This window comes from Bison bison, unplaced genomic scaffold (assembly GCF_000754665.1).
Source record: "Bison bison bison isolate TAMUID 2011002044 unplaced genomic scaffold, Bison_UMD1.0 scf7180017864379, whole genome shotgun sequence".
Lineage (NCBI taxonomy): Eukaryota > Metazoa > Chordata > Mammalia > Artiodactyla > Bovidae > Bison > Bison bison.
This window is the reverse complement of record NW_011494951.1, coordinates 9341327-9365143: the sequence shown is the minus strand read 5'-3', so window position 1 is coordinate 9365143 and position 23817 is coordinate 9341327. Positions and strand designations below refer to the sequence as shown.

The window sequence follows — 23817 nt, the reverse complement described above, 5'->3', positions numbered from 1 at the left end:
CCGCTAACGTCAACCACTGTGGTGAGGCACTGCCGGTTGGGAAACTTCAAGGCACACTCAGCTCGAAACTTCTCTGTTGCTTGAAGCAATTTCTCATCTTCCTGAGAATCAAACTTCAAAAGGAAAGATGTGTATCATTACAGGAGATATGGTGGAACCTGTTCGGATCCCACAGTCAACGTGGACTCAACATGTGCTTCATGAGGTGTGATTCGGTGACCCCCCCTTAACAACACTGTCATGCCCTGGTGTTCCTGAAGCCTTATTTAATTGTATTTATAATCTAAAAATCAGATGGACTCATTAAAAATGACTCATTAAAAATTCAATGACATTGAAAGGAGATCAAACCAGGCAATCCTAAAAGAAGTCAATCCTGGATATTCATTGGAAAGACTGATGCTGAAGCTGAAGCTCCAATACTTTGGTCACCTGATGCAAAGAGCTGACTCATTGGAAAAGACCCTGATGCTGGGAAAGATTGAAGGCAGGAGGAGGAGGGGGCAGCACAGGATGAGATGGTTAGAGAGCATCACTGACTCAATGGACATGGTTTGAGCAAATCCTGGGAGATAGTGAAGGACAGCGAAGCCTGGCGTTCTGAAGTCCAGGTGTTGCAAAGAGTCACACACAACTCAGTGACTGAACAACAGCAAGAAAGTAGTCATTAGGCATACAGCCATATGGAAAGTATTAGATTAATAAAGCAACACATAAAAGTTAAGCTATGATGTACTGATTCTGATTGATGAGTCCAAGCAATAGTTTTATGTGTATTTTGATGTTGGTGTTAGAGGGACTCAGAAACCTAATGTCTCAAGTGCAAAGCTAAAGCAGCTCATGTTAAAAGGACAACATGTATAAGTATATATCCATGCATCTCTGCTCAGTTGCGCCAGCTCTTTGATCCCATGGACTGCAGCCCGCCAGGCTCCTCTGTCCATGGCATTTCCCAGACAAGAACACTGGAGTCGGTTGCCATTTCTTTCTCCAGGGGATCTTCCCGACCTGGGATCGAACTCGCATCTCCTGCATTGGCAGGCAGCTTCTTTACTGCTTAGCCACTGGGAAGCAACAAGTATATATGGATGTGTTAAAAGGTTTTAATCCATAGCCAATGTAATAAATAACAGTAATGAGCCTGAAGTAAAAGGAAGCAGAACTAGAAATGTGAAGGATATAATACTTAAACATTTATAAAATACTTTAAAAAGTGGTTCTCTGATCCAAGCTGAGCCAAATCTCAGCCTTTTTAGTAACTCAAGCAGATGAAACAGATTTCACTTGTCTCTGGACATATGGTGTCATTTTTCCTTAAAGGCATTGCTAAAAAGTAGCATGAATAAAGCAGATATTTAAGTGTTCTTATAAGATTTTTGTTGTTTAGTATAAAAATTTATGTATGGTTGATTACTTACTTTGACAAACACAAAATTTTACTAGAAAGTCAACTTTTAAGTAAGGTTTACATTCCTGGCAGTGCTTGAAAGTTGGTTTTTGTTTGTTTGTTTTTTTGTTTTTTTTAGTAGGGAAATACCTCCAGACATCCCCTTCATACTTTTTATTTATTTTAGCATTTAAAGCTGCCGACATATTTGATTACACTGTCTCCCTCACAGAACAGGACTCCTGAAGTCAGGGATTTTGTTTTGATCTAGTTTTTTTTTTTTTTTAATCTTCAGTATTGAGGGTACTAGCCAGCACATGGTAAAGTGTTTAATAAGTGTTACCACATGAATGAATGAGAGCACAGATAACATCCCATTACTATTTTATGACTTTTAATAGGACCTAGAATATAAAATTGTTCTTTTTTTATTCCGTAAGTTATGGCTTTAAAAAATTGTTTAATTGGAGGATAATTGTTTTACAATATTGTGTTGGTTTCTGCTCTACAACAACATGAATCAGCCATAAGTATACACATATCCCCTCCCTCATGAGCTTGGATTGTTCTTGACTTCTCTTATATTGGAGCTGAACTGTGGTTCCTGTTTCTAATTTGATGGCTGTACTCTAAGAAGTTGGGGGGAGATAGGATGGAGGCATCTCCAAAAACCTCCTGGGTATTCTCACAAGACGTCCACTTACATCTGAATCTTAACATTGTCATTACACCATCGTCATTATGACCACGTATTCAGCACAGTGCCAAGACTTGGTAGCTACCAAATAGGTGTCATGATGAATTTATAAGTAAATGAAAAAAAGTGAGCTTATAAAACTTCAGTATGGGTGTGTCACAGATGCTTAGGGTAGAAATAATCATAACCTTAAAGAGACAGAGAATTATGAAACAAGGGTGATGTGAAAAAAAGCACCCTTTTGAATTCATCCCTGCTTCCTTTAAACTCATTAGTTTATATATTTATCCATCTATCCAATTATTAAAAATATTTGCTGAAAGTCTAAAGGGTTTGAGGCAGTCTGGATAAGTGTATATAAGGCAGACCCCTCAAGAAACTTCTAGTCTAGTTCAGTTCTGTTCAGTTCAGTCGCTCAGTCGTATCCAAGTCTTTGCGACCCCATGAACCGTAGCACGCCAGGCCTCCCTGTCCATTACCAACTCCCGGAGTCCACCCAAACCCATATCCATTGAGTCGGTGATGCCATCCAACCATCTCATCCTCTGTTGTCCCTTCTCCTCCTGCCCTCAATCTTTCCCAGCATCAGGGTCTTTTCCAATGAGTCATCTCTTCGAATCAGGTGGCCAAAGTATTGGAGTTTCAGTTTCAACATCAGTCCTTCCAATGAACACCCAGGACTGATTTCGTTTAGGATGGACTGGTTGGATCTCCTTGCAGTCCAAGGGACTCTCAAGAGTCTTCTCCAATACCACACTTCAAGACCATCAATTCTTGGGCGCTCAGCTTTCTTTATAGTCCAACTCTCACATCCATACATGACCACTGGAAAAACCATAGCCTTGACTAGACGAACCTTTGTTGGCAAAGTAATGTCTCTGCTTTTGAATATGCTGTTTAGGTTGGTCATAACTTTTCTTCCAAGGAGTAAGCTAGTCTAGAGGAGACCATTAATAAGGAATCAGGGGCTTAAAATACTAATACTTGACCAGAGATCCTATAGGGATAGTCACTGTGTGCCAGGGAGGCATTAGAGAGAGGCACCTATAGGCACTGTCCAGAGAGAACAGTGAAAATCTGGCATCAGCACTGACTGTTGGCATTCTAGATTGAAACAAGTATGTACTGGGTTGGCCAAAAAGTTCGTTTGGGTTTTCTTTTTTTTTTTTTTCGTTTGGGTTTTCTGTAAGCTGTTATGGTAAAACATGAATGAACATTTCCGCCAACTCAATATAAAACTTTTCCTACCACGTAGACCTGAATATCTGCTGTGCATTTTGACTCCATGGCCAGTGCTTCCTGGGAGCAGGGCCCATGTCTGAGTCATTTTGTGTTCTTCTCTGCACCAAGCATGCATAAGGTAAACGTTTAACAGGTATCTCATAATGGTCGTTAATACCTGTTTAAATTACCAGAATTACCATTTAATGGGCTGAAGCAGTAATTTAAGGAGCAGTATGCTAAACTGGTGAGGGTTTCCCTGGTTTCTCAGTGGTAAAGAATCTGCTTGCTAGTGCAGGAGACACAGGTTCGATCCCTGGGTTGGGAAGATGCCCTGGAGAAGAAAATGGCAACCTGCCCCAGTATTCTTGCTGGAGAATTCCATGGACAGAGGAGTCTGGCAGGCTACAGTCCATGGAGCTGCAAAAGAGTCGGACATGCCTGAGCAACTAAACAACAACAAATGCTGAGTTGGTCATCTGAGAAGTGCCAGGCGAAAGCCAAATGCTAAAAGGATTGGGGTTATTTATTATAAAACAAAGGTAGAACCAACAAATTCACAGTTGATTCAGCATGAAATTTGGAAGATTCTTAACTGGCTCAATTCCTTAACTTTTGGTTAATGTGAATATTTACAGAAAACTGAATGTTTTCTTTTTTTTTTTTTCTCCCCCTCTCTTTGACTACCTATACTGTGGCAGCTCCACTGGCCAGAAATAAGTGTCATAGCCACGCTGCTTCTATAAGAAGCAGGTCATGGGTTTTATGGGCTTGGAAACAGTGGAAGTGGCTCCCAGTATGCAGGTGACATTCTGACATGTGACTTCCAGATTCAGAGCTAAATAAGAATCTTTCTGACAAGATGACCTGGGCCCAGAGGCAAGACTAGACAGGAACTGCAGACGTCTGTAGTTCCAGGCCAAGGGATTACACATACATTAGGACCCAGCAGCTTCTATAACGAGGCAGAGGACAGAAGCAGGTGACGGAAGCTCAATAACCACTGACTGATGAACAGCAAAACAAAATACATGGTACCTTTTTAAGCATGTCACCCATCTATCAGAGGCAAGAAAGGAAAAACAAAATAAGAGGAAGACTTCATTAACAGAAATCATCTACTTTAAAACACTTTTGTTTTTACCGACACAAAGTAGGGATGTTAAAATAAGAGTTTCAGGAGTTACTACTGATTTTCTTAGACCATTCCATGAGTAAATCACTTAAGAAAAGTCGCATGGTATGGCTCAGCGTGGGATGATGGTGGAGGGAAGACTAATCTGCTAATCCTGGCAGTTGCTGTTGAGCGGAAAAACAATTCCAGGTTATGGTCCCTACTGTTTAGGGCAAGACCCTCTCTTTCCTGAAAGACCTGCAGGGGCTCCCTGAGGGCTCGTTTCTGCTGCTGTGTGTTTAGGACGCCCGGGTCCTGTCAAGGCACAAGGAGCGGCCGAGTTTGCATTTCGGAGGGATTTTCCTAAGCCCGCATTTTGGAGGTCTAAGAGAAATGCCACCTGCAGCCACAGTGGGGCAGTGAAAAGCCACTGAAGGCAGCAGCTGACAGCTTAGATAGTCTCATTTTAAGGAAGGAAGGCCACGGGGCTCTTAAAACTCCTGCAGTAGGAGGTCAGTTGCCTGGGAAGAATGCCCAGTGCAAAGGGCCCTCTGGTTTTCGGCCTGTCGGCCCCAGTCATAGTCTGCTCTCTCCCCGTTTGGAAGCTCCTCTCTGAATGTAATAATAGATGCTCAAGAAAGGAAACCTCTGCTTATCTGTTCAGTCTAATTTTACGAAAGCATAGCCTAGCAAGCCTCTCTCACGTTTCATCTGCATCTCATATGGGATTCTGGAGACTACACAGTTACCTTTTCTCGAACCGACTCCCCAGGAACTAGCTGAGGCTCCAAGGTAATAAACAGGGTGATGTAAGAGCCTTCACTCAGGCTTCGGACAGAGTCAAAACCCCGGTCCATCATCACGCTTCGCTCCTTACTGTAGCCCAGGAGCACTGGGGGAATATCGATCTTAAACGTTCCATCGATCTGTGAAGAAAATACAACTAGTAAGCATCCTGGTGAGAGAGAGTGAGAGTGGTCATGTGTGGATGTGAGAGCTGGACTAAAGAAAGCTGAGCACAGAAGAAGTGATGCTTCTAAACTGTGGTGTTGGAGAAGACTCTTGAGAGTCCCTTGGACTGCAAGGCGATCCAACCAGTCCATCCTAAAGGAAATCAGTCCTCAATATTCATTGGAAGGACTGGTGCTGAGGCAGAAACTGCAATACTTAGGCTACCTGATGCGAAGAGCTGACTCACTGGAGAAGACCCTGATGCTGGGAAAGATTGAAGGCGGGAGGAGAAGGGGACGATACAGGATGAGATGGTTGGATGGCATCGACTTGACGGGCTCGAGTTTGATCAAGCTCCAGAGGTTGGTGATAGACAGGGAGGCCTGGTGTGCTGCAGTCCATGGGGTCACAAAGAGTCAGACATGACTGAGCAACTGAACTGAACTGAAGCATCCTGGTGATTTTCCAACAGAAGTTCAAAGGCAAGTCAGCTCCCCATGATGTGATGAATTCAGTAGAAACTGCTCAGACTGGTATTCAGGGCGCACCCGTCTCTCTAGACTTGTCTTCTTACGCCCCGTCAGCAAGGCTGTCTCTCTCCCTGCCTGCTGTGCTTGGCTCAGCAGAGCGTGTACTAGTTGTGCAGGCTGATACCCACACTAGGTGGTTGTTCTTCAGTGGCTCAGTCATGTCCCACTCTTTTCGACCCCATGGACTGCAGCTCGCCAGGCTTCCCTGTCCTTCGCCATCTCCCTGAGCTCACTCAAACTCATGTACACTGAGTCAGTGATGCCGTCCAACCACCTCATGCTCTGCCGTCCCCTCTCCTCCTGCCTTCAGTCTTTCCCACACTAGGTTGCCTGGGTTCAAATCCTGGGTTAAACCCCAAGTGACTCAACTTGTGCATGTGTAAAAAGGAAACAATAATAGTACCTACTTTGTAGGGTCATTATGTGTGTTGAGTGGATTAATAGATGTAAAACACTAAGAAAAATGCCCGGCCCATGGCAAGTGTTAGCTGGCAGCCAGCCCCCTTTGCTGGGATGCCCAGCTCCGTGTTTCCACATTTTAGAATTTGAATCATTTTTCAAGGCTCAGGTCAGATGCTATCTCCTTCGTGGTTTGTTTTGTCATCTTGGCCAGCCTCACAGGTAGCTTGCTTCTTTCATTTATCGCACTGACACATTCTGCCAGGCTTTGTTGTTGCGTATTTATCGTCTACTTTTAGATTACTGTTCTCTGCACACAGAATCTGCGTTGTGTTCCCCTTTGTGTCACCCTTCTCCGACAGGTAGCAGTGTTTGGTGTGCATACACAGGAGGCTGGATGCAGGCTCAATGAATTACAAGCCACTTGCATAAAACGACCTAACTTACACAGACGTTCAAAAAGGCAGAACTTTTTACACCTTTGTAGTCAAAACAATCAAGTTTACAAAAGACTGATTGGTGCCACAAAACTACTCAGGGCTAGAATTTTAGACTCACAGATTTTCAAAGAATCCAATTTTTATTTCAGTCTTTTGCGACATTTATTTCTCAGAACAAAGACAGAAAGAACTGAAGCTTTCAGTGACTATGCCCTCTAGAGAGGAATGAAATAAGCTCTTATTTATTTTCCTCCTTGCTTTGGTGGGTCTTCCCTGGTGGCTCAGTCAGTAAAGAGTTTGCCTGCAATGCGGGAGACCCAGGTTCGATCCCTGGGTCGGGAAGATCCCTTGGAGAAGGAAACGGCAACCCACTCCAGTATTCTCGCCTGGAGAATCCCACAGACAGAGGAGCCTGGTAGGCTACAGTCCATGGGGTCACAGAGAGTCAGATACAACTGAGTGACTAACACTTACCTGGGAGCTTCCCTAAAGCCTGAACCAGGCAGATGGGAGGATGCAGGGGGAGGAAGAGTATAAACACAGAGCTGTATAAACTTCAGCTGAAACAGCAGATGAGCCAGGAGGCAGTGGCACCATCTCCAAGTAGCTGAAGTGTAGGAACTTAAGACAGAGCTTCTCACCCTGGGCACTGTCGGTTGGGACCGATAGCACTGTGGGAGGCAGGCCTGGGCCCTGCAGGGCATTTGCAGCTTTCCCGGCCTCAGTGCACTAGGTGCCAGTTACGCCCCTCCTAGTGCATGCGTGCGTGCTCGGTGGCTCAGTTGTGTCTGACTCTGCGACCCCATGGACTGTAGCCCACCAGGCTCCTCTGTCCATAGAATTTTCCAGGCAAGAATACTGGTGTGGGTTGCCAGTTCCGCCTCCAGGGGATCTTCCCGACCCAGGGATGGAACCTGCATTTCCTGCGTTGGCAGCCAGATTCTTTACCACTGAGCCACCTGGGATGCCCAAGTTCCTCCCTGGACCCATTACTCATAGATCTTGGTTTGCAGCCACACAAAATGAACAGAATTCTGATGCAGTAATAATAATAGAAATAAATGGGCCACCAGGGACACCCAATAATAATAGTAATAATTGTATTTATCAGGACCATATCATATAGCTAGTTTGTCACCTTAATTAAACCTCACGACTCAATCGGCAAAACAAGTCTGTGGCAAAGAATCTGCCTGCCAATGCAGAAGATGTGGGTTCGATCCCTGGGTCGGGAAGATCCCCTGGAGAAAGAAATGGCAACCCACTCTAGTATTCTTGCTTGGAGAATCCCAGAGACAGAGAGCCCTGGTGGGCTACAGTACATAGGGTCGCAGAGAGTCAGACTTAGCGGCTAGGCAGCAACAACAGGGAGGAACTTGGCTCACGGCACAGTTCAAAGAAGAAACTGATGACAGAGCGACTGGAAGGAGAGCAGGCTTCCCTAGAAGCCAGTGAGGTGCTTACTTTAGGGGACTCAACCAGAGTGTGGTTGTTACCAGAATACAGAAAAGCAGTTTACTCTTTTATCGGGAAGAGCTTTGGAGGAACTACTTCTGAGTACCCTTCCTCGTGTGATGCCACATAACACGGGAAGTAGGATTTGCAAAATGATGTGCTCTTTAAATTCTATTTTTCATTTCAAATCTAGTCCAAGAGGAAAGTACTGTAGAGTATCTGGCAAGCATAAAACTGCGGCACCACCTACAGACAGTCCCTTTGGTCTAGGGAAGACTGCAATGCCAAACGATTCCTGATATTCCAGCCAATTCAAGCCTCTCAGACTGGAGTTTTGTTCTGGGTCTTGCCCGAGGCTCTGACAGAGGCAGCGTTTGTTCCACGTGGCCATCACCTGTGGAATTACACTGTCTCCTCTGGAGCTGTGTGAGATTAGCATGACTTTGCCTCAAAGCTCCCTGTTGCTATGGATTTAATACTGGGGTGTTAATGCCATTTCAAAACCTTTAACTGTCCCAGATTAGAGTTGCTCTGCCATTCAAGAATTGTTAACCTGATGGATCCTCTTACACAAAATTGTTAAACTCTGAAGAACGGTACTTAGTTGAGCGAGTCAACCGATGTTCATTTCTGAAATAGTGAGGACTCTGGAAACATGAATGCACTTAATTAAAGGGGCCATCAGCTGGCCTGATTGTTTTCTTCAGGTTATTCTCAGGCATCTGGCCACCCGACTCCAGTCATTCTTGACAAGTTTCTACTTTGTCCTACCTTCTTCACATCTATTTAAGTGTTAAAAAAAACTATCAGATTGGAAAAGCAGCACGTGAACTACTAATCCTCAGGAAGATAGGTGTTTTAGTAAGTCATGCAAATATGACAGATCAGTGGCTTTACACAGTGATATTTATCTTTCCAATAGCGGCCTTGCGTGTCGGTCCTCTCAGGGTTAAGGGTGCTCCTGCTCAGTCGCTGAATCGTATCCGACTGACTCTGGGGCCCCACAGACTGTAGCCCACCAGGCTCCTCTGTCCATGGGATTTCCTAGGCAAGAATACTGGAGTGGGTTGCCATTTCCTCCTCCAGGGGATCTTCCCGACCCAGGGATCGAGCCCCCATCTCCTGCATTGGCAGGCGGATTCTTTACTATTAAGCCACCAAGGAAGCCCCAGTGTTAAGGGTATACCTCCACAAAGAAAGCTGTACCAGGAAAGCTGGATAGAGCAGTTCCCCACTGCCATGGAATTCTGACTTCAGACGCTTACCCTTGCTTGGAAATATATCGTGCTGAACGGAATTTTCACACATCCCAGCCAGTGTCTCTCAATACGAGTGTGGATTCCACTTCCTCTTTCACGGTCGTCCTAAAGGAGGGGTGGGAAGTCATAATTGTTTAACAACTCCAGACAGTCATTTAATAAGTAACTCGACAGCAGGAAAGCAGCAGGATTTTAGCTGAAAGCACAGTAGGTTTAGGTTAAACAGATATAAGTCACATTCTTGTTGAGACACTTAATAGTTATGTAAAAACCAGGAAAGTCATTTAACCTCTCTGGACCTCAGTTTCCTCATCAATAAATTGGGAGTTTAACGGTCTACTTTGGGGACTTCCCTGGTGGTTCAGTGGGTATGATTCTGCACTTCCAATACAGGGGGCCCAGGTTCAATCCCTGGTCAGGGGACTAGCTCCCACATGCCACAGCTAAGACCCAGTGTGGCCAACTGAATAAATTAATATTTTAAAAAAGAAAAAACAAAACAACAAGAAAAATGATAATCTATTTCATGGGTTATTTTAGAATTAAGACAGTGTGCTTAGAAAGAGCTAAGGCAATGTGCTAATAAAGAATTAGCACAATTCCTGGATCATAGCAGACACTCAGATTGAAAACAAAAGGGCTGGTTCTCAGGCTTCCCTGGTGGCGCAGTGGTTAAGAACCTGCCTGCCAGTGCAGGAGACATGGGTTTGATCTCTGGTCCTGGAAGATCCCGCATGCCTTGGCACAACTAAGCCCACGCGCCCTGGAGCCGGTGAACAGAAACAAGAGAAGCCACGGCAGTAAGACCTCGCACTGCAGCTAGAGAAAGCCCTCAGAGAAGCAAAGACCCAGCACAGCCAAAGATAAATAAATAAAATTATTGTTTTAAAAAAGCTGTTTCTCTTCCTCCCTCCTCCCGTTCCTCATTCATACATGTCAGGTTTCAAACATCCCGAATTTGGGGACCTATGGTACTGAGGGCAGGCTGCCCCCAGACCTGCCAAAGTGGCAGATTGGTTATTTTGAATTCAAGTTATTTGAAAAACAGCTGGTGCAAGAACACCCAGACCCTCCTTTGTCTCCAGTCTCCAGAAAGCAGGAAATAACGCCCCCCCCCACCCCAACCCGAGGAAAGGTACCTTCCCTGCATCTTGCGTAGAGAGACACCTTTTCACCAGAGAGGGACTCCAAGGCCGGGGAGGCTGCATAAATGCACCTTGTTAGCCTTTACTAATTTACCACATTGAATCCAAACGTCCTTATCTCGTCAACTCCTCACATCTTTATCATTTCTTTGTCTAAAAAGTATAAAAGCTATCTGCCTTGGTCACTTCCTAGATACTATATCTATGAGACTTCTGTATGCACAAAATTAAAAGTTGGTTTCCTTCCCCCCTGTTAATCTATCTTGTGTCAGCTTAATTATCAGACCAGCTAACAGACCCCACAAGAATAAGGGGAAAATTTCTCCTCCCTGACAGGCCTTGCACGGAGGGTAGAGGATATGAAAACAAGTACAGACATCTTCCTCAAAAACGTGAGCTCACCTCCAAGACATCATACAGCACTTCATCGAAGATGTTGATGAACACGTCGTCTTTCACTGACTGCAGGCTGGTGGTGCTGTAATCCCCGTTGGGGGCCCTGCAGATGCGCACCACGATCAGAGAACACGAAAGAAGCAAAAGAGAAATAGTGAGCACTCCAATGTCCAAACAGGAATATGAGCAAAGAAATGAGGACTAACGGCAGTTCTTTCAGTTAAAGGGTTTCTCCAGCACGGGGATCCTACAGTGTGGTTTGTTGTTTCATCTCTAAGTCCTGTCCGACTCTTTGTGACCTCATGGACTGCAGCCTGCCTGGCTCCTCTGTCCATGTGGTTTCCCAGGCAAGAATGCTGGAGTGGGTTGCCAATTCCTCCTCCAGGGCATCTTCCCCACCCGGGGATTGAAGCCGTGTCTCCTGCATTGGCTGGTGAGTTCTTTACCACTGAGCCAACAGGGAAGCCCAGTCACTTTTCCTGCCAATTAACCAAGGCCGAGCTGAGGTTCATCTGCTACATCAGCTGCTCTGAGTTTTGCCAGGCCTGGCCAGAGCAGCCCTCTCCATGGCATGGCTCCAAACCGGGCCACTGCATCTGCTTGGTTGAGCGTTGGCCTTGAACTTTGCTCATTCTTTTTTGCTTATACTATGTAGAAAAGTGGTATCTATTTCTCTCTCTTTCTTTTTTTTTTCTCCTGTTTGTCTTCTGACTTAACTAGTTCTGTTTCCAAGGTGGCTCAGTTGGTAAAGAAACAACCCAAAATGCAGGAGACCACCTGCAATGAAGGAGATTTGGGTTTGAAATGACTTAAGGCTCCCAGAGCTGGGGAGATAGGGAAGAAAAAAAAAATCAGCGTAGGGCCTATGGGGTCAAGGGAGTGGAAAGCTTGGGCTCTGAGGAACCAGAGCCTGGAGTTGAGTGGGGTATCCTAACAATGAACCCACATTTCAAAAGCTGGACATTTCCCATTTTTTTCCCCCCTTGATTGGAACCACTTGTGATATGAGAAAAATATGCCTACCTAAATGGAAGTTCAAGTTCTTCATTCCAGCTGGGATTTGGTCCTTCTGCTGTAGTGGTATGGCAGATTGTTCGCTGAAATGAAACTTCTACAAAAGGACGTACTAAAACCTTAAAAAAAAAAAAAAGAACATGTACAGTTTCTGTTTAGCTAGATTTTTTGTTATTGGTTTGTTTCAGTTTAGGATTGAAACCCTTTTCAGCTCACTAAATCCCGAGCAGAAACTGGAAGTTTGGAAGTTTATGCATATACTTTTAATAAATTTCTATACTATTTTTTTTTAATCAAGAGAAAACAGTCTGTAACAGTTAGTAGAATTATTTTGTTCTGAGCAGAGGAAAAACATGATTCTAAATAGTATATTTCCAAAGAAAATGAGACAGAAAATGGATTATGAACTTTCTAGGCAATTCTTAAAAACATAAGGGGCAAGATTCTAACCAGAGAGCCAGCACTTGGGTATCTCACCTGGCCGAGGGGGTAGTCGGAGCTGTGGGCTGGGCTGTGTGTTGCTGGGGAAGCAGCGTGCTTTTCAGTGAAGGTCCTTGAAGATCTTGATGTCTGGTGGAATTTACTAGGAGGGAAAAATGAACAGAAGAAATAAATGACAGGGAAAGTCTAATTATGTTACTGAGCAGATGGTTTCTCCAAAGATGTTTGGTGCTGATAGTTATCCTGGCAGACATTCTTGCAAAGCTTGTTGACGCTTTAGAAGTCTTTTCATATGCTCTGGTCCTCCCTACTCACCTAGTGACTACCAGAACCTTTCCAACGTCCTTCCTTAGGTCTGCATGTCTGGCTGGAATAGAAGAAGAGACCTTTTCTCTCTACGGTCTCGTGGGTGCCTTTCCCCCATAATTGAGAGCATCAATCCCTTTCAGGTAGCAGAATCCTGAGCCTCCTAACCAGCCTGCCCTGCCTCCATCCAATTCAGGTCCTCTTTCTCTGTATGTTTTTTGAAACTTCATACTCCAGGAAGCTTGAGCTACACATCCCAGGTAAGATCTCTCTCTCTGGGCCTGCCAGGCATCACTGGCAAAAGGTGGTCAGTGATTCCTAGCTCGAGTTAGGATCTACGAGTCTTGTCCTCTTTCCCTTTTGAACTGCCATTCATAAAGGAAGAAATGAAGGTCATGTCCAGAGATCCTCTCCCAGACGCCTTCCCCCTCATCCCAACAACCCACTTGCATATTTGTTTTGAATTTTCTGGTGTATCTAGTATTTCACATTCAGTGGCAAAGTACACCTTGTCTCTTTCCACCAGACTGTCTTACCTTTTCACAGAAAGGGTTTCAGACAAACTACGAGACAAGGAAAGTGGAACATTTAACTCAACAGCTACCAGAGAAAACCTTTTTCCTGTTTGGAACACTGTCAGTTGCATTATTACACAAACATCTGTTTAGTACCTCCTGTACTTTAGCAATCTGTTAGACTCTGGGGCTGCAAAGGCCAATAAGATACACTTTAGCTTAGACTAGATAAACAAAGAGTCGTAATATAGTGGGGTATGTGTTAGACTGGAGGGCATGGGATATAAGAGAGCAGAGAGAGTACTGAAAATCCTATTTAGTTTAGTTTCAAGGGGAGAGGGCTAAGATTTGGGTGGATTTAGTGCAAGAATTGGTATCTGAGCTGACTTGATGAGTCTATACTAAATGTAAAACAATAGGATCAATTATGCTTCTTTGTAATGATTTGAATGAAATCATTTAAATCTTAAAAAACTTAACAGAAATAAAAAATAATACCTATTGCCTATTCATTAAAAAATAACAAAAACAGCTTTTCACCCCACAGTTGAGCTTTAATGTGATCAAGATGAAAAGGCTGGGATGTGGCTTGGGGAAGCGATGCTATGGCACAGATTCAAGAGCTTAGACAGACATTCACAAAACAAAATGTGACCAAACTCTGGGAATAGTTGGTGATGATCGGATGTTCTGTGATGGGTAGATGAGTTAGAAGAAAAAAAGGAGGGCAAAATAATAGGGGGGGTGGGAGTGGATAGATCATTTAAAAGGAAGAACCTAGGGAGGAAAGAGGCCCAGGCTAGAACAGGGGACTTCTGTAATCAGACGGCTGGAGGCCCTTGGGCAAGCCACGACAAGCTCTTCACTTCCATTTGCCCTTTTGTAAAATGGAGACAGTAATAGTAGTGAGAAGTAAGTGAAATCATAGATACGAAAGTGCCTAGGGTAGTGCCTAGAACACTGTGAATGTACAGTAAGGTATAGCCTCCCTCATCACACTGGTAAGGGCACCAGCAAAGAGGAGTAATTCTTGTTCCTTCTGTCTCTGTTCTCCAAGGGGCTAAGAAATTTAAGCTCACCTTACTTATAGTTGGGTTTCCCTGGTGGCTCAGACAGTAAAAGAATCTGCCTGCAATGCAGGTGACCCGGGTTTGATCCCTGGGTCAGGAAGATCCCCTGGAGAAGGGAATGGCAACCCACCCCAGTATTCTAGCCTGGAGAATCCCATGGACAGAGGAGCCTGGTGGGCTACAGCCCATGGGGTCACAGACTCAGACACAATGAATCGATTAACACTTCCTTATGGCTGAGGAGTCCCCATTGCCCCAGTGTATGAAATACAGTGGGTGTAATTCCTTTCTCTGGGCAGATAAAAAAGAAGCCACAGTTTTGTGCTCACAGCACATGTTTCGGAATCTAGAATATGCACCTTTGGGGTATCTTCCCAGCTCTCACCCACTTCTCTGAGGACTGTCCCCCGTCTTCAGGGCTGGTCCCTGTGAACCCGCCCCTGACTGTAGGTAACTAGATGTGGCTCAGCACCCGACCTGGGCTAGGACCTTTTGGGGAGCTGATGACTGGGGGTGGAACCATCGAGGATGAATCACTTCCATCACACAAAGAGTGAAGCAAATTCACACGGAAGCAAGAGAGACAAAGGGCCTTTGAAGATGCCAGCTTAACCTTAGGTCTCCCTCGTGGTTCCACCATATCTGCTGTCCTCTTGTTCCGTGAGATATAGCCAACAAAGCCCCTCTTTACCCTAAATCGACTGATTTGGTTCTGTTGTGCTGTGCTGTGCACAGTTGCTCAGTCATGTCTGACTCTCTGTAGTCCCATGGACTGTAGCCCACCAGGCTCCTCTGTCCATGGGATTCTCCAGGCAAGAAGACAGGAGTGGGTTGCCATGACCTCTCCAGGGGACCTTCCAGAGCCAGGAAACGAACCCACGTCTCTTGCATTGGCAGGCAGGTTCTTTACCTCTAGTGCCACCTTGGTTCTGTTACTTGGAACTAATGGGGCCCTGACATCATCAAGAACACCCACCCTCACCCCCATCCCTCCCCTCAGCCCCCACAGAGCAACAACTCTGTTGATGATGAGAGTGAACACACTGTGAAGAGGTGGGGTCCCGCAGCTCCCACCCCAGGCCGGCTTGGAGGGCTCTCACCTTGCCGTCGGCTTCCTCACCGGAATGTCGTAAGCCCGGATGATGTTCACCAGCAGCTTTATGTCTCCGTCGGACAGGTTTTGGGCTGTCACCTTCTTCCGGCCTTTTCTCCTTGGCCTCAGTGGTCGCTTTTGTTCTGCCAGCTTGAAAAGGCTCAGGCCCAAAATGCTAATGATTACAGAACAGAGTTAGGACTCTAGGGGAAAGAAAGACTGGGGAAGTTCACGAGACACCTTCCCACACTCTGCCCCAAGGTCCCTCATGGGTCCCCGAAAAACTCTTTGTCTCTTTGAGGAGGGGTGGAAATTGTCAAAAGATTCTCCCAAGATGGGGGAGATCTACTGCGTAGATGATGAACGTATATTTTAGCAGCTTCTGATCCGAGGCAGATAACTCAGGTTCTGGGCCCCGCCCTGCACCTCCTGCTTGCCCTCTGCCTTGCTCATCCCCCAGCCCCTCAAACGTGGCCTGAGCTTGCCAACTGTCCGCTTTTGCTCCTGCCAATCCTGCAACACCCAATGCTTCCTTCCACCTTCCTCGTTGACCCTCTTCACTGCAGTTCTACCGCTTTTCAGGGCCAGTATTTCCAGGCCAGTGCATCCTGCTCACCTTGGGCAAATCATTTCACCTCTTGCTGTCTCTGTTTCATCATCTGTAAAATGGAATATTAATACCTACCTCTTGGGGTTATTGAGAGGACTAAGCGAGGCGCGTACACAGAGCCCCTGGGTATGGGTCTAGCATTAGCAGATGCCCTAACACAGTGACTGTTGGGATGATGACAGTGGTCACGATGCCACGGTGATTCTGCTGGAGAAAGGAGGGGATGGAGATAGGAGGAAGGCAGGGGAGGGGGGCCAGGGGGATCTCTCTACCTCTCTATGTCTCTGCCTGTCACTGAGATGACACCCATGAACACTTCCTGGAAGGTGAAAGCAACACAGTCTATGAATGAGAAGGGCCAGGGAACAGCGAGTTTAATTCTGCCCCAGAGACTAAAGAGAGCACAGCGGAGACTTCGTATCGGGAAGCTGATGTGAATGGCTAAGCCCGACAGCCACAGAGCAACGCCAGCTGGGCAGAGCTGGCCTCAGGCTGGCAACGCTCACGCGGCTCTTCTCTGTGAGTACGGAAGAGCTGGCTGGACTGGAGCCCTCCTTCCAAGAGGCACGTGCCAGCCCAGGGAGATGACTCCCAAGGGACTCCCAGGGCCTGTGGTTCCGTGAGCCCCCCAGGGCCTTCTAAGGGAGCACAGAGGAGCTCCCGTTTACCAGCACTGCTACGGTTCAAGCAGAGTGTGAGGGGCCTTACGTATACTCTTTCTAATCCTTACAAGGGTGTTACCCCATTTTTCATATGAAGAAACTAGAGGCTCTGAGAGGTGATAGAATTTGCTGGAGGCTCCTAAATAGAAGGAGAGGGAGCTGAGGTTCAAGCTCAGATCACCCTGACTTGACAGCCCAACTTTTTCTTTGAATATCTGCACATATCTTTTCATTAACTCATTTGGGACAAGAATAAGCGCATTATATAACAATGTGATGTAAAATTTGTGAAAAAATAACTATCTTTCCCAAAACCAAGAGTGTGAGGAGAGTGACACTATTTTACATTTTTGCAAATGTCTTTTTTGGTTTTACCGTACATTTTAATTTTAGAATTTTAGTGAGATACAGTTGATATATAACACTGTATAAGTTCAAGGTATACAGTAGATGTGTTTGATACATTAATACATGGCATTATGGTTACCACCGTAGGCAGCATTAGCCAACACCTCTATCACTTTAAGTAATTATTGTTTTTGTGTGTGTGTGTGTGTGTGTGGTGTGAACAATTAATATACAGTCTCTTAGCACCCTTGAAGTTTATATTGTTGACGATAATCACTATGCTGTACATAAGATCTCCAGGACTTATTTATCTACTGGTTGTAGGCTTATACCCTTCTACCCTTAACTATCCCCCCAATCCCCCTGCCCCTAGCCCTGTGTGACCAACAGTCTAGTCTCTGTTCTTATTAGTTTGGCTCTTTTAGATTCCACATATGTGAGAATCCCAGAGATCTTATCTTTCTCTGACTCATCCTATTTAACGGAATGCCCTCAAAAGTCCATCCACACTGACACAAATTATAGCCCATCTTTTTAATCACTCTGCCAGGATGCCTGCCTAATCCAGACTTGGGAACCTCAGAGAAAAACCTTTGCCAGGAGGTTGTAACAAAGCACATCGCTTCTTTCCTCAATACTTGCTCCCTCCCCGAGGAATATCTCCTGTCACAAGACTTAGCTGTCCCCATAGTCAGCATGAGAACATCTTGGTGGCTGGGACCATTATATACAGAAATATCTTAATCTAAAGCCAAGAACAAACCAAAATGAAAAGAAGAAAGAACATACCCTGAGCCTTCAGAACTTAATGCAGAAAAGTAAAGCAGAAAAAAGAAAAAGAAAGAAAAGAAATGGAAAACAGCATGAAAAATCATCATCTAAAGTGTAATTTTCATGATTGAAAAAGAAAACAGTCAATGATTGGACTGTGGGCCTGGAATGGAGAGGACTTCCCTGGTGGCTCAGATTGGTAAAGTGTCTGCCTACAATGCGGGAGACCTGGGTTCAATCCCTGGGTCGGGAAGATCTCCTGGAGAAGGAAATGGCAACCCACTCCAGTATTCTTGCCTGGACAATCCCATGGACGGTGGAACCTGGTAGGCTATAGTCCATGGGGTCGCAAAGAGTCGGATATGACTGAGCAACTTCACTTTCACTTTGCATGAATTTTCTGTGGGCACAGCCTCCCTTCTGTATGAGGATGGAGGCAAAGCCAGGAAAAGGGGCTCCCATGGATTGCACCAGTTTTTTGTCTCCTTGCCAGCTGGGTGGCAGAGAGGAAGTCCATGCATAGGAAATAACCTTTTCAGGAGACCATCTGTTGTGTCCAATAACTTTGTGACATATGTCCAAAGACTTTTTGTGAGTTTGCACAAAAACTCTTTGCAACCCCGTGGATTATACACTCTACAGAATTCTCCAGGCCAGAATACTGGAGTGGGTAGCTTTTCCCTTCTCCAGGGGATCTTCCCAACCCAGGGATCAAACCCAGGTCTCCCACATTTCAGGCAGATTCTTTACCAGCTGAGCCACCGGGGAAGCCCTTTCAGGAGACCAAGAGATTTAACCACAGGAAGGGTCATTAAGTCAATGGACTGTGCAAGCCCACCAATATAGAAAGTTCTCTTTCATCTTTCATGCATCCGCCTCGACTTGAGACCATTTGAGAATTATTTTAAATGACAGGGAGACGATTTAGCAAACAAATAGAGTCAATTCCCAACTTCTATGTAAATATCCACTTTCCCCTGCTGCCCACCCGCCACCAAACACAGGGCAGCTCTGTGCCTCCCAGCCGCAGTGCTGGAACCAGGCCTCTCCCTGCCACTCAGAATCTCAGCGGGATAATTCTCGGCCACCCCACTGCCCTGTGACGGGGGAGTGAGGGAGATCTTGGCCCAGGGAGGTGATGAAGGCAGGAGGACGATGTGCTAGAAAGGATGCTGTCACATTTCATGTGACTGGAATGAGAAGATGGCCAAGGCTGGGGAAGTGCCCTTGGGGGTGATGGGAGGTGAGATGGGGTCCACTGGAATGTGATGGAGAGGGTCTCGTGGTACTCGTGCTAACAGAATCCCCCCCAAAATGTGACATCAGGCGTTCATCAGGCTTTACCAGTTTCCAGTACTGTTAGGGGGCCAAATGCATACCATACCCTGATAGAAATCTTACATTCACAGGGAATATTTAATATAATACAATACAAATAATTTTTACAAGAAATAACAAGATTTTTTTTTTTTACCTGATATTGGGAACTTCTTCTTCTACTACCAAATCCGAAAGAAGAAAATGGTGTTTCGCAATGAGGAAACGATTTATCACTGATTCTCTAACCTGAGGGAGAGAAAGACTTATTTAAATGTTCTTGTTTGCTGACCTGCACCATTCTCTGCTCGAAAGTCACTGCGGTGTGGTGGCACTTTCACAATCCATCACAGCTCTGACCCCTTCCTACGGTAAATCAACCAACTTTCCTTGCTAACGTAAGCTCCCTAAGGCAGGGGCGTTCTATTTTGTTCACTGCTATATTGTCAGGATCTGGACAAATTCCTGGCAGAAAATTTAGCTGAATGAATGAATGACTCTTTGGAAAAGACCCTGATGCTGGGAAAGACTGAAGGCAGAAGGAGAAGAGGGTGACAGAGGATGAGATAGTTGGATGGCATCACCGATTCAACGGACAGGAACTTGGGCAAACTCCGGGAGACGGTGAGGGACAGGAAGGCCTGGCGTGCTGCAGTCCATGGTATCGGAAAAAGTCAGACACAACGTGGCAACTGAACAACAACAAAAATGAATGAACAACTACAGAAAACAGGACCTGTCTTGAAACACAAGAGGGCTTCCCTGGCGGCTCAGATGGTTAAGAATCTGCCTGCAGTGCAGGAGACCTGGGTTTGACCCCTGGGTCGGGAAGACCCCCTGAAGAAGGGAATGGATATTCACTCCGGTATTCTTGCCTGGAAAGTACCATAGACAGAGGAGCCTGGCGGGCTACAGTCCACGGGGTCACAAAGAGTCGGACACAACTGAGGGACTAAAGCTTTCACCTTTGGCTTCCCTGGTGCGCCAAACTGTAAAGAATCTGCCTGCAGTGCAGGAGGCCTGGGTTTCACCCCCGGGTCAGGAAGATCTCCTGGAGAGTGGAATGGCTACCCATTCCAATATTCTTGCCTGGAGAATTCCACGGACAGAGGAACTTGGCGGGCTCGAGTTCATGGGGTCACAATGAGTTGGACACAACTGAGTGACTAACACACTTCGAAGCACACACACTTCAGAACTGATTAAGTTCTTCCCCTATTCAGAGTGATTTAGTTCCTAATTATTTTTTAAATGGAGGCGCTCTTAAATGTCATACATTATTTTTTTATACAAAACCTAAAGGGTAGATTAACTGGCTGGGGAAAATGTACTGTAGTTATTGTAGCACTTCTTACAAGTTAAATTAACTAAAGGAAGGACAAAAGAATACTTTCATTTTCTAGTGCAGAAGGGCAGTGAGTATGTGGTTTATAAAACTTTTTTATTACCAAGGTAGTAAGATGCACACATTCATATGGTAATTCTATATTTAGTTAGTCTTCCGAGGCAATAGAAATAAAAACAAAAGTAAGCAAATGGGATCGAATCAAATTTGGAAGTTTTTGCACAGCAAACATTCAAATATTTTTTAAAAAAATCATGATTTAGAAAGTAAGTGCCTTGTAATCATACCCCTCAAGATAACCACTGATGATAAACTGAGACCAATCTTAGAGGTTTCAGTGTTTCCTCACTGAATACATTCCCTTTGGTGCCTGAGCTAGTTCAAACTGGACTTTTTATCACTTACAATCATGAATCCAAGGTAATACAAAGGAGAACCAAGTAATTATGTTACAAAGATGAAGATAGTTGCTAATCAATTTTATATCTGTAAGAATGAGGAGGGCTTCCCTGGTGGCTCAGTGGTAAAGAACCCACCTGCCAATGCAGATGTGGGTTTGATCCCTGGTTGGGAAGATCCCTTGGAGAAGGAAATGGCAACCCACTCCAGTATTCTTGCCTGAACAATCCCATGGACAGAGGATCCTGGCAAGCCATAAAGGGTTGCAGACTACTATAGGATAAGTGACTTTATGTCTAGTCTTAAAAGGAAGAGAGAGGTTATTCATGTTGCCATTGTGACCCTAGAATTTTTCAGTTTAGAATATTCTTTGAGGGACTCCCTAACAAGGAAATGGCAACCCACTCCAGTTATTCTTGCCTGGGAAATCCCACGGACAGAGGAGCCTGGTGGGCTACAGTCTATAGGGTTGTAATAGAGTAGAACAACAGCAACAACGATCATGAGAAAATAAGCCAACAAGGGTTGAGGATAAAGACCCCCCTTCTCCAACATCAGGATGCTGCCTGTTTGTCCCCTACGAGGACTGTTTGAAATGATTTTCCTTACCTGCTGGAGGTACTTTGCTACTGTGGCCCTGTGGGTGTCTATGTGGTCCTTGGTTTCGATTACATTTCTGTCTCGTAACCGTTTCTCATAGTCCTAAAATTAAAAGGAAACAATACTTCTATGATTTTAAAATACTGGTACTCTCATGCCTTTTTTGAAATTGGGCTTTCCTGGTAGCTCAGACAGTAAAGAATCTGTCTACAGTGCAGGAGACCAGGGTTCAATTCCTAGGTCGGGAAGATCCCCTGGAGGAAGGCATGGCAACCCACTCCAGTATTCTTGCCTGGAAAATTCCATGGCAGCTACAGTCCAGATTAGAGAATTATTCGTCATGTGTAGTTTAAGTCACAAATTGTGGTTCTAAATCTTCCTTCTACTTCCCTCTGAACTTCAGGTTCAGAGTTGATCTTTGATGCAGCATCCAGGATTTGGAAACAGTTGATTGAACTGCTTTACAAGTAGTTACAAGTTACAATGCTTTTTAAAAGTTTTGTTTAAAAATTAGAGTATAATTGCTTTGCAGTTTGTGTTGGTTTCTGCTGTACAACAATGTGAATCAGCTATATGTATGCATACATTCCCTCCCTTTTGAGCGTTCCCCCCACTCAGGATCTCATCCTTCCAGGTCATCACAGAGCATCAAACTGAGTTTCCTGTTCTTTGTAGCAGCTTCCCATTAGCTATCTACGCTCTCAATTCACCCCTCTGTGTCCGGAGTCCATTCTCTAGATCTGCGTCTCTATTCTTGCCCTGCAAGTAGGTTGTCAGTACCATTTTTCTAAATTCCTTGTATAATACATGATATTTGTTTTTTACAAGTTACAGGGTTCATGCAGAAAGAAATTGAGGCCGTAGAGAGAATCAAGTCACTGTAGATCAAGATACTAAGCTCACCTAAATGGCTTAGCCAAGTTCAGTTCAGTTCAGTTCAGTTGCTCAGTCATGTCTGACTCTTTATTTTTGTCTATTTCAAGTAAAGCAATTACAAAAGAGCACCTAACATCTTAGTTGTTAGTAACTGGTTGCAGTTGACCTGGGTCACCTACTTGGAGGAGAGTAGTGGGTGCCTTTGGCTTTCTTTTCCTAGGCAGCTGTACTTTCCTCTTTTTCTATCAAGAAAATTCCATGTGGGCCCCAGGAAGCTGCCATGATCTCCTTCAGTCCTTCTCTAGCTCTTCTTAAGAGCCGTCTTCAAGATGGTTTTCTTTTTTAAAAAAATATTTATTTACTATTTGGCTGCATAAAAATATTTATTTATTATCAGGTCTTAGTTGCAAAACATGGAGTCTTTGTTGTGGCATGTGAGATCTCAGTTCCCCGACCAGGGATCAAACCCTCATCCCCTGCCTTGCAAAGGAGATTCTTATCCACTGGACACCAGGGAAGACCCTGTCCCCAAGATTGTTAGACTTGGGACAAGAGGACACACCTCTCCCTCCTGGCTGAGGCTCCTAGGTATGAACTTGGGTGATACTGGTGGCCAAATGATCAAGCAGAGAAATCTGTCTGAAATGGGGGAAAATGAGGCCATCATACCACGTGAAGCCCCCACAGGAAGGAGAAGGAGCCTGGCACTCCTTGGGTGGCTCTGAGGGGCAGACGAGCTCCTGTCATTCAGATGTCTTAAGACGCTTAACTCGATTTTGTGATTTCATCATCTCATAAACTCCCCCGGTACAGGAGCTGGTTCAAATTGGGTTTTCATCACTTATAATCACAAGTCCAAACTGATAACAAAGAAGAACCAAGTAACCAAAAACATCTCTCTAAGAATAATTTCTGCATGAAAAATCATACTGCTTTTGATGAAAGACCTAAATGTAAGGCCACACTCTATAAAACTCTTAGAGAAAAATGTAAAGCAGAATATTCTTTGATATAAATTGCAGCAATATCTTTTGGGATCCACCTCCTAGAGTAATGGCAGTGAAAACAAACAAACAAAAGAAGTCATACTGATATTAATTTCTAGTGGCTATTTCTTTACCTCATCAAACATAAACTTGTCCAGCTTTCCCTGGCCCGCCCCCCCTACACAGGCCTATTCCCTGTAACTCCTCAAAGGCTCCCTGCCCCACTCCAACCTCCCCCAAGGCTTTCTGTCTCCAGCTGCCTGCAGCATCCTGACCAGACCTGTTCCCCACTTCCTACCCCTTCACCCAGGCTGTTCAAATCCTACCCATCTATCTTCCAAGCGGCGCTTACCGCTGTGCTTTGTGCTTAGTAAATACTTACTGGGTTAAAATGGCATTGAGGGACTTCCCTGGTGGTCCAGTGGTTAAGAATCGGCCTTGCAACGAAGGTGACGTGGGTTTGAACCCTG

General features: G+C 45.0%; 1 protein-coding gene across 2 annotated transcripts in view; it reads right to left on the bottom strand.

The window, feature by feature from the left end:
* Nucleotides 1–23817, bottom strand: part of CC2D2A (coiled-coil and C2 domain containing 2A) — a 132878-nt gene that overhangs the window by 22243 nt on the left and 86818 nt on the right. Inside the window, exons 22-30 of one of the 2 annotated variants that reach the window (XM_010857285.1) lie at nt 21495–21587; nt 19299–19390; nt 15441–15608; nt 12486–12591; nt 12018–12127; nt 11001–11097; nt 9460–9558; nt 5169–5345; nt 1–113 (exon numbers count right to left, since the gene is read on the bottom strand). In XM_010857285.1, the coding sequence (XP_010855587.1) occupies nt 1–113; nt 5169–5345; nt 9460–9558; nt 11001–11097; nt 12018–12127; nt 12486–12591; nt 15441–15608; nt 19299–19390; nt 21495–21587 (1055 nt within the window). The remainder of the gene's footprint in view (nt 114–5168; nt 5346–9459; nt 9559–11000; nt 11098–12017; nt 12128–12485; nt 12592–15440; nt 15609–19298; nt 19391–21494; nt 21588–23817) is intronic. The other variant, XM_010857287.1, reaches the window with a different exon arrangement.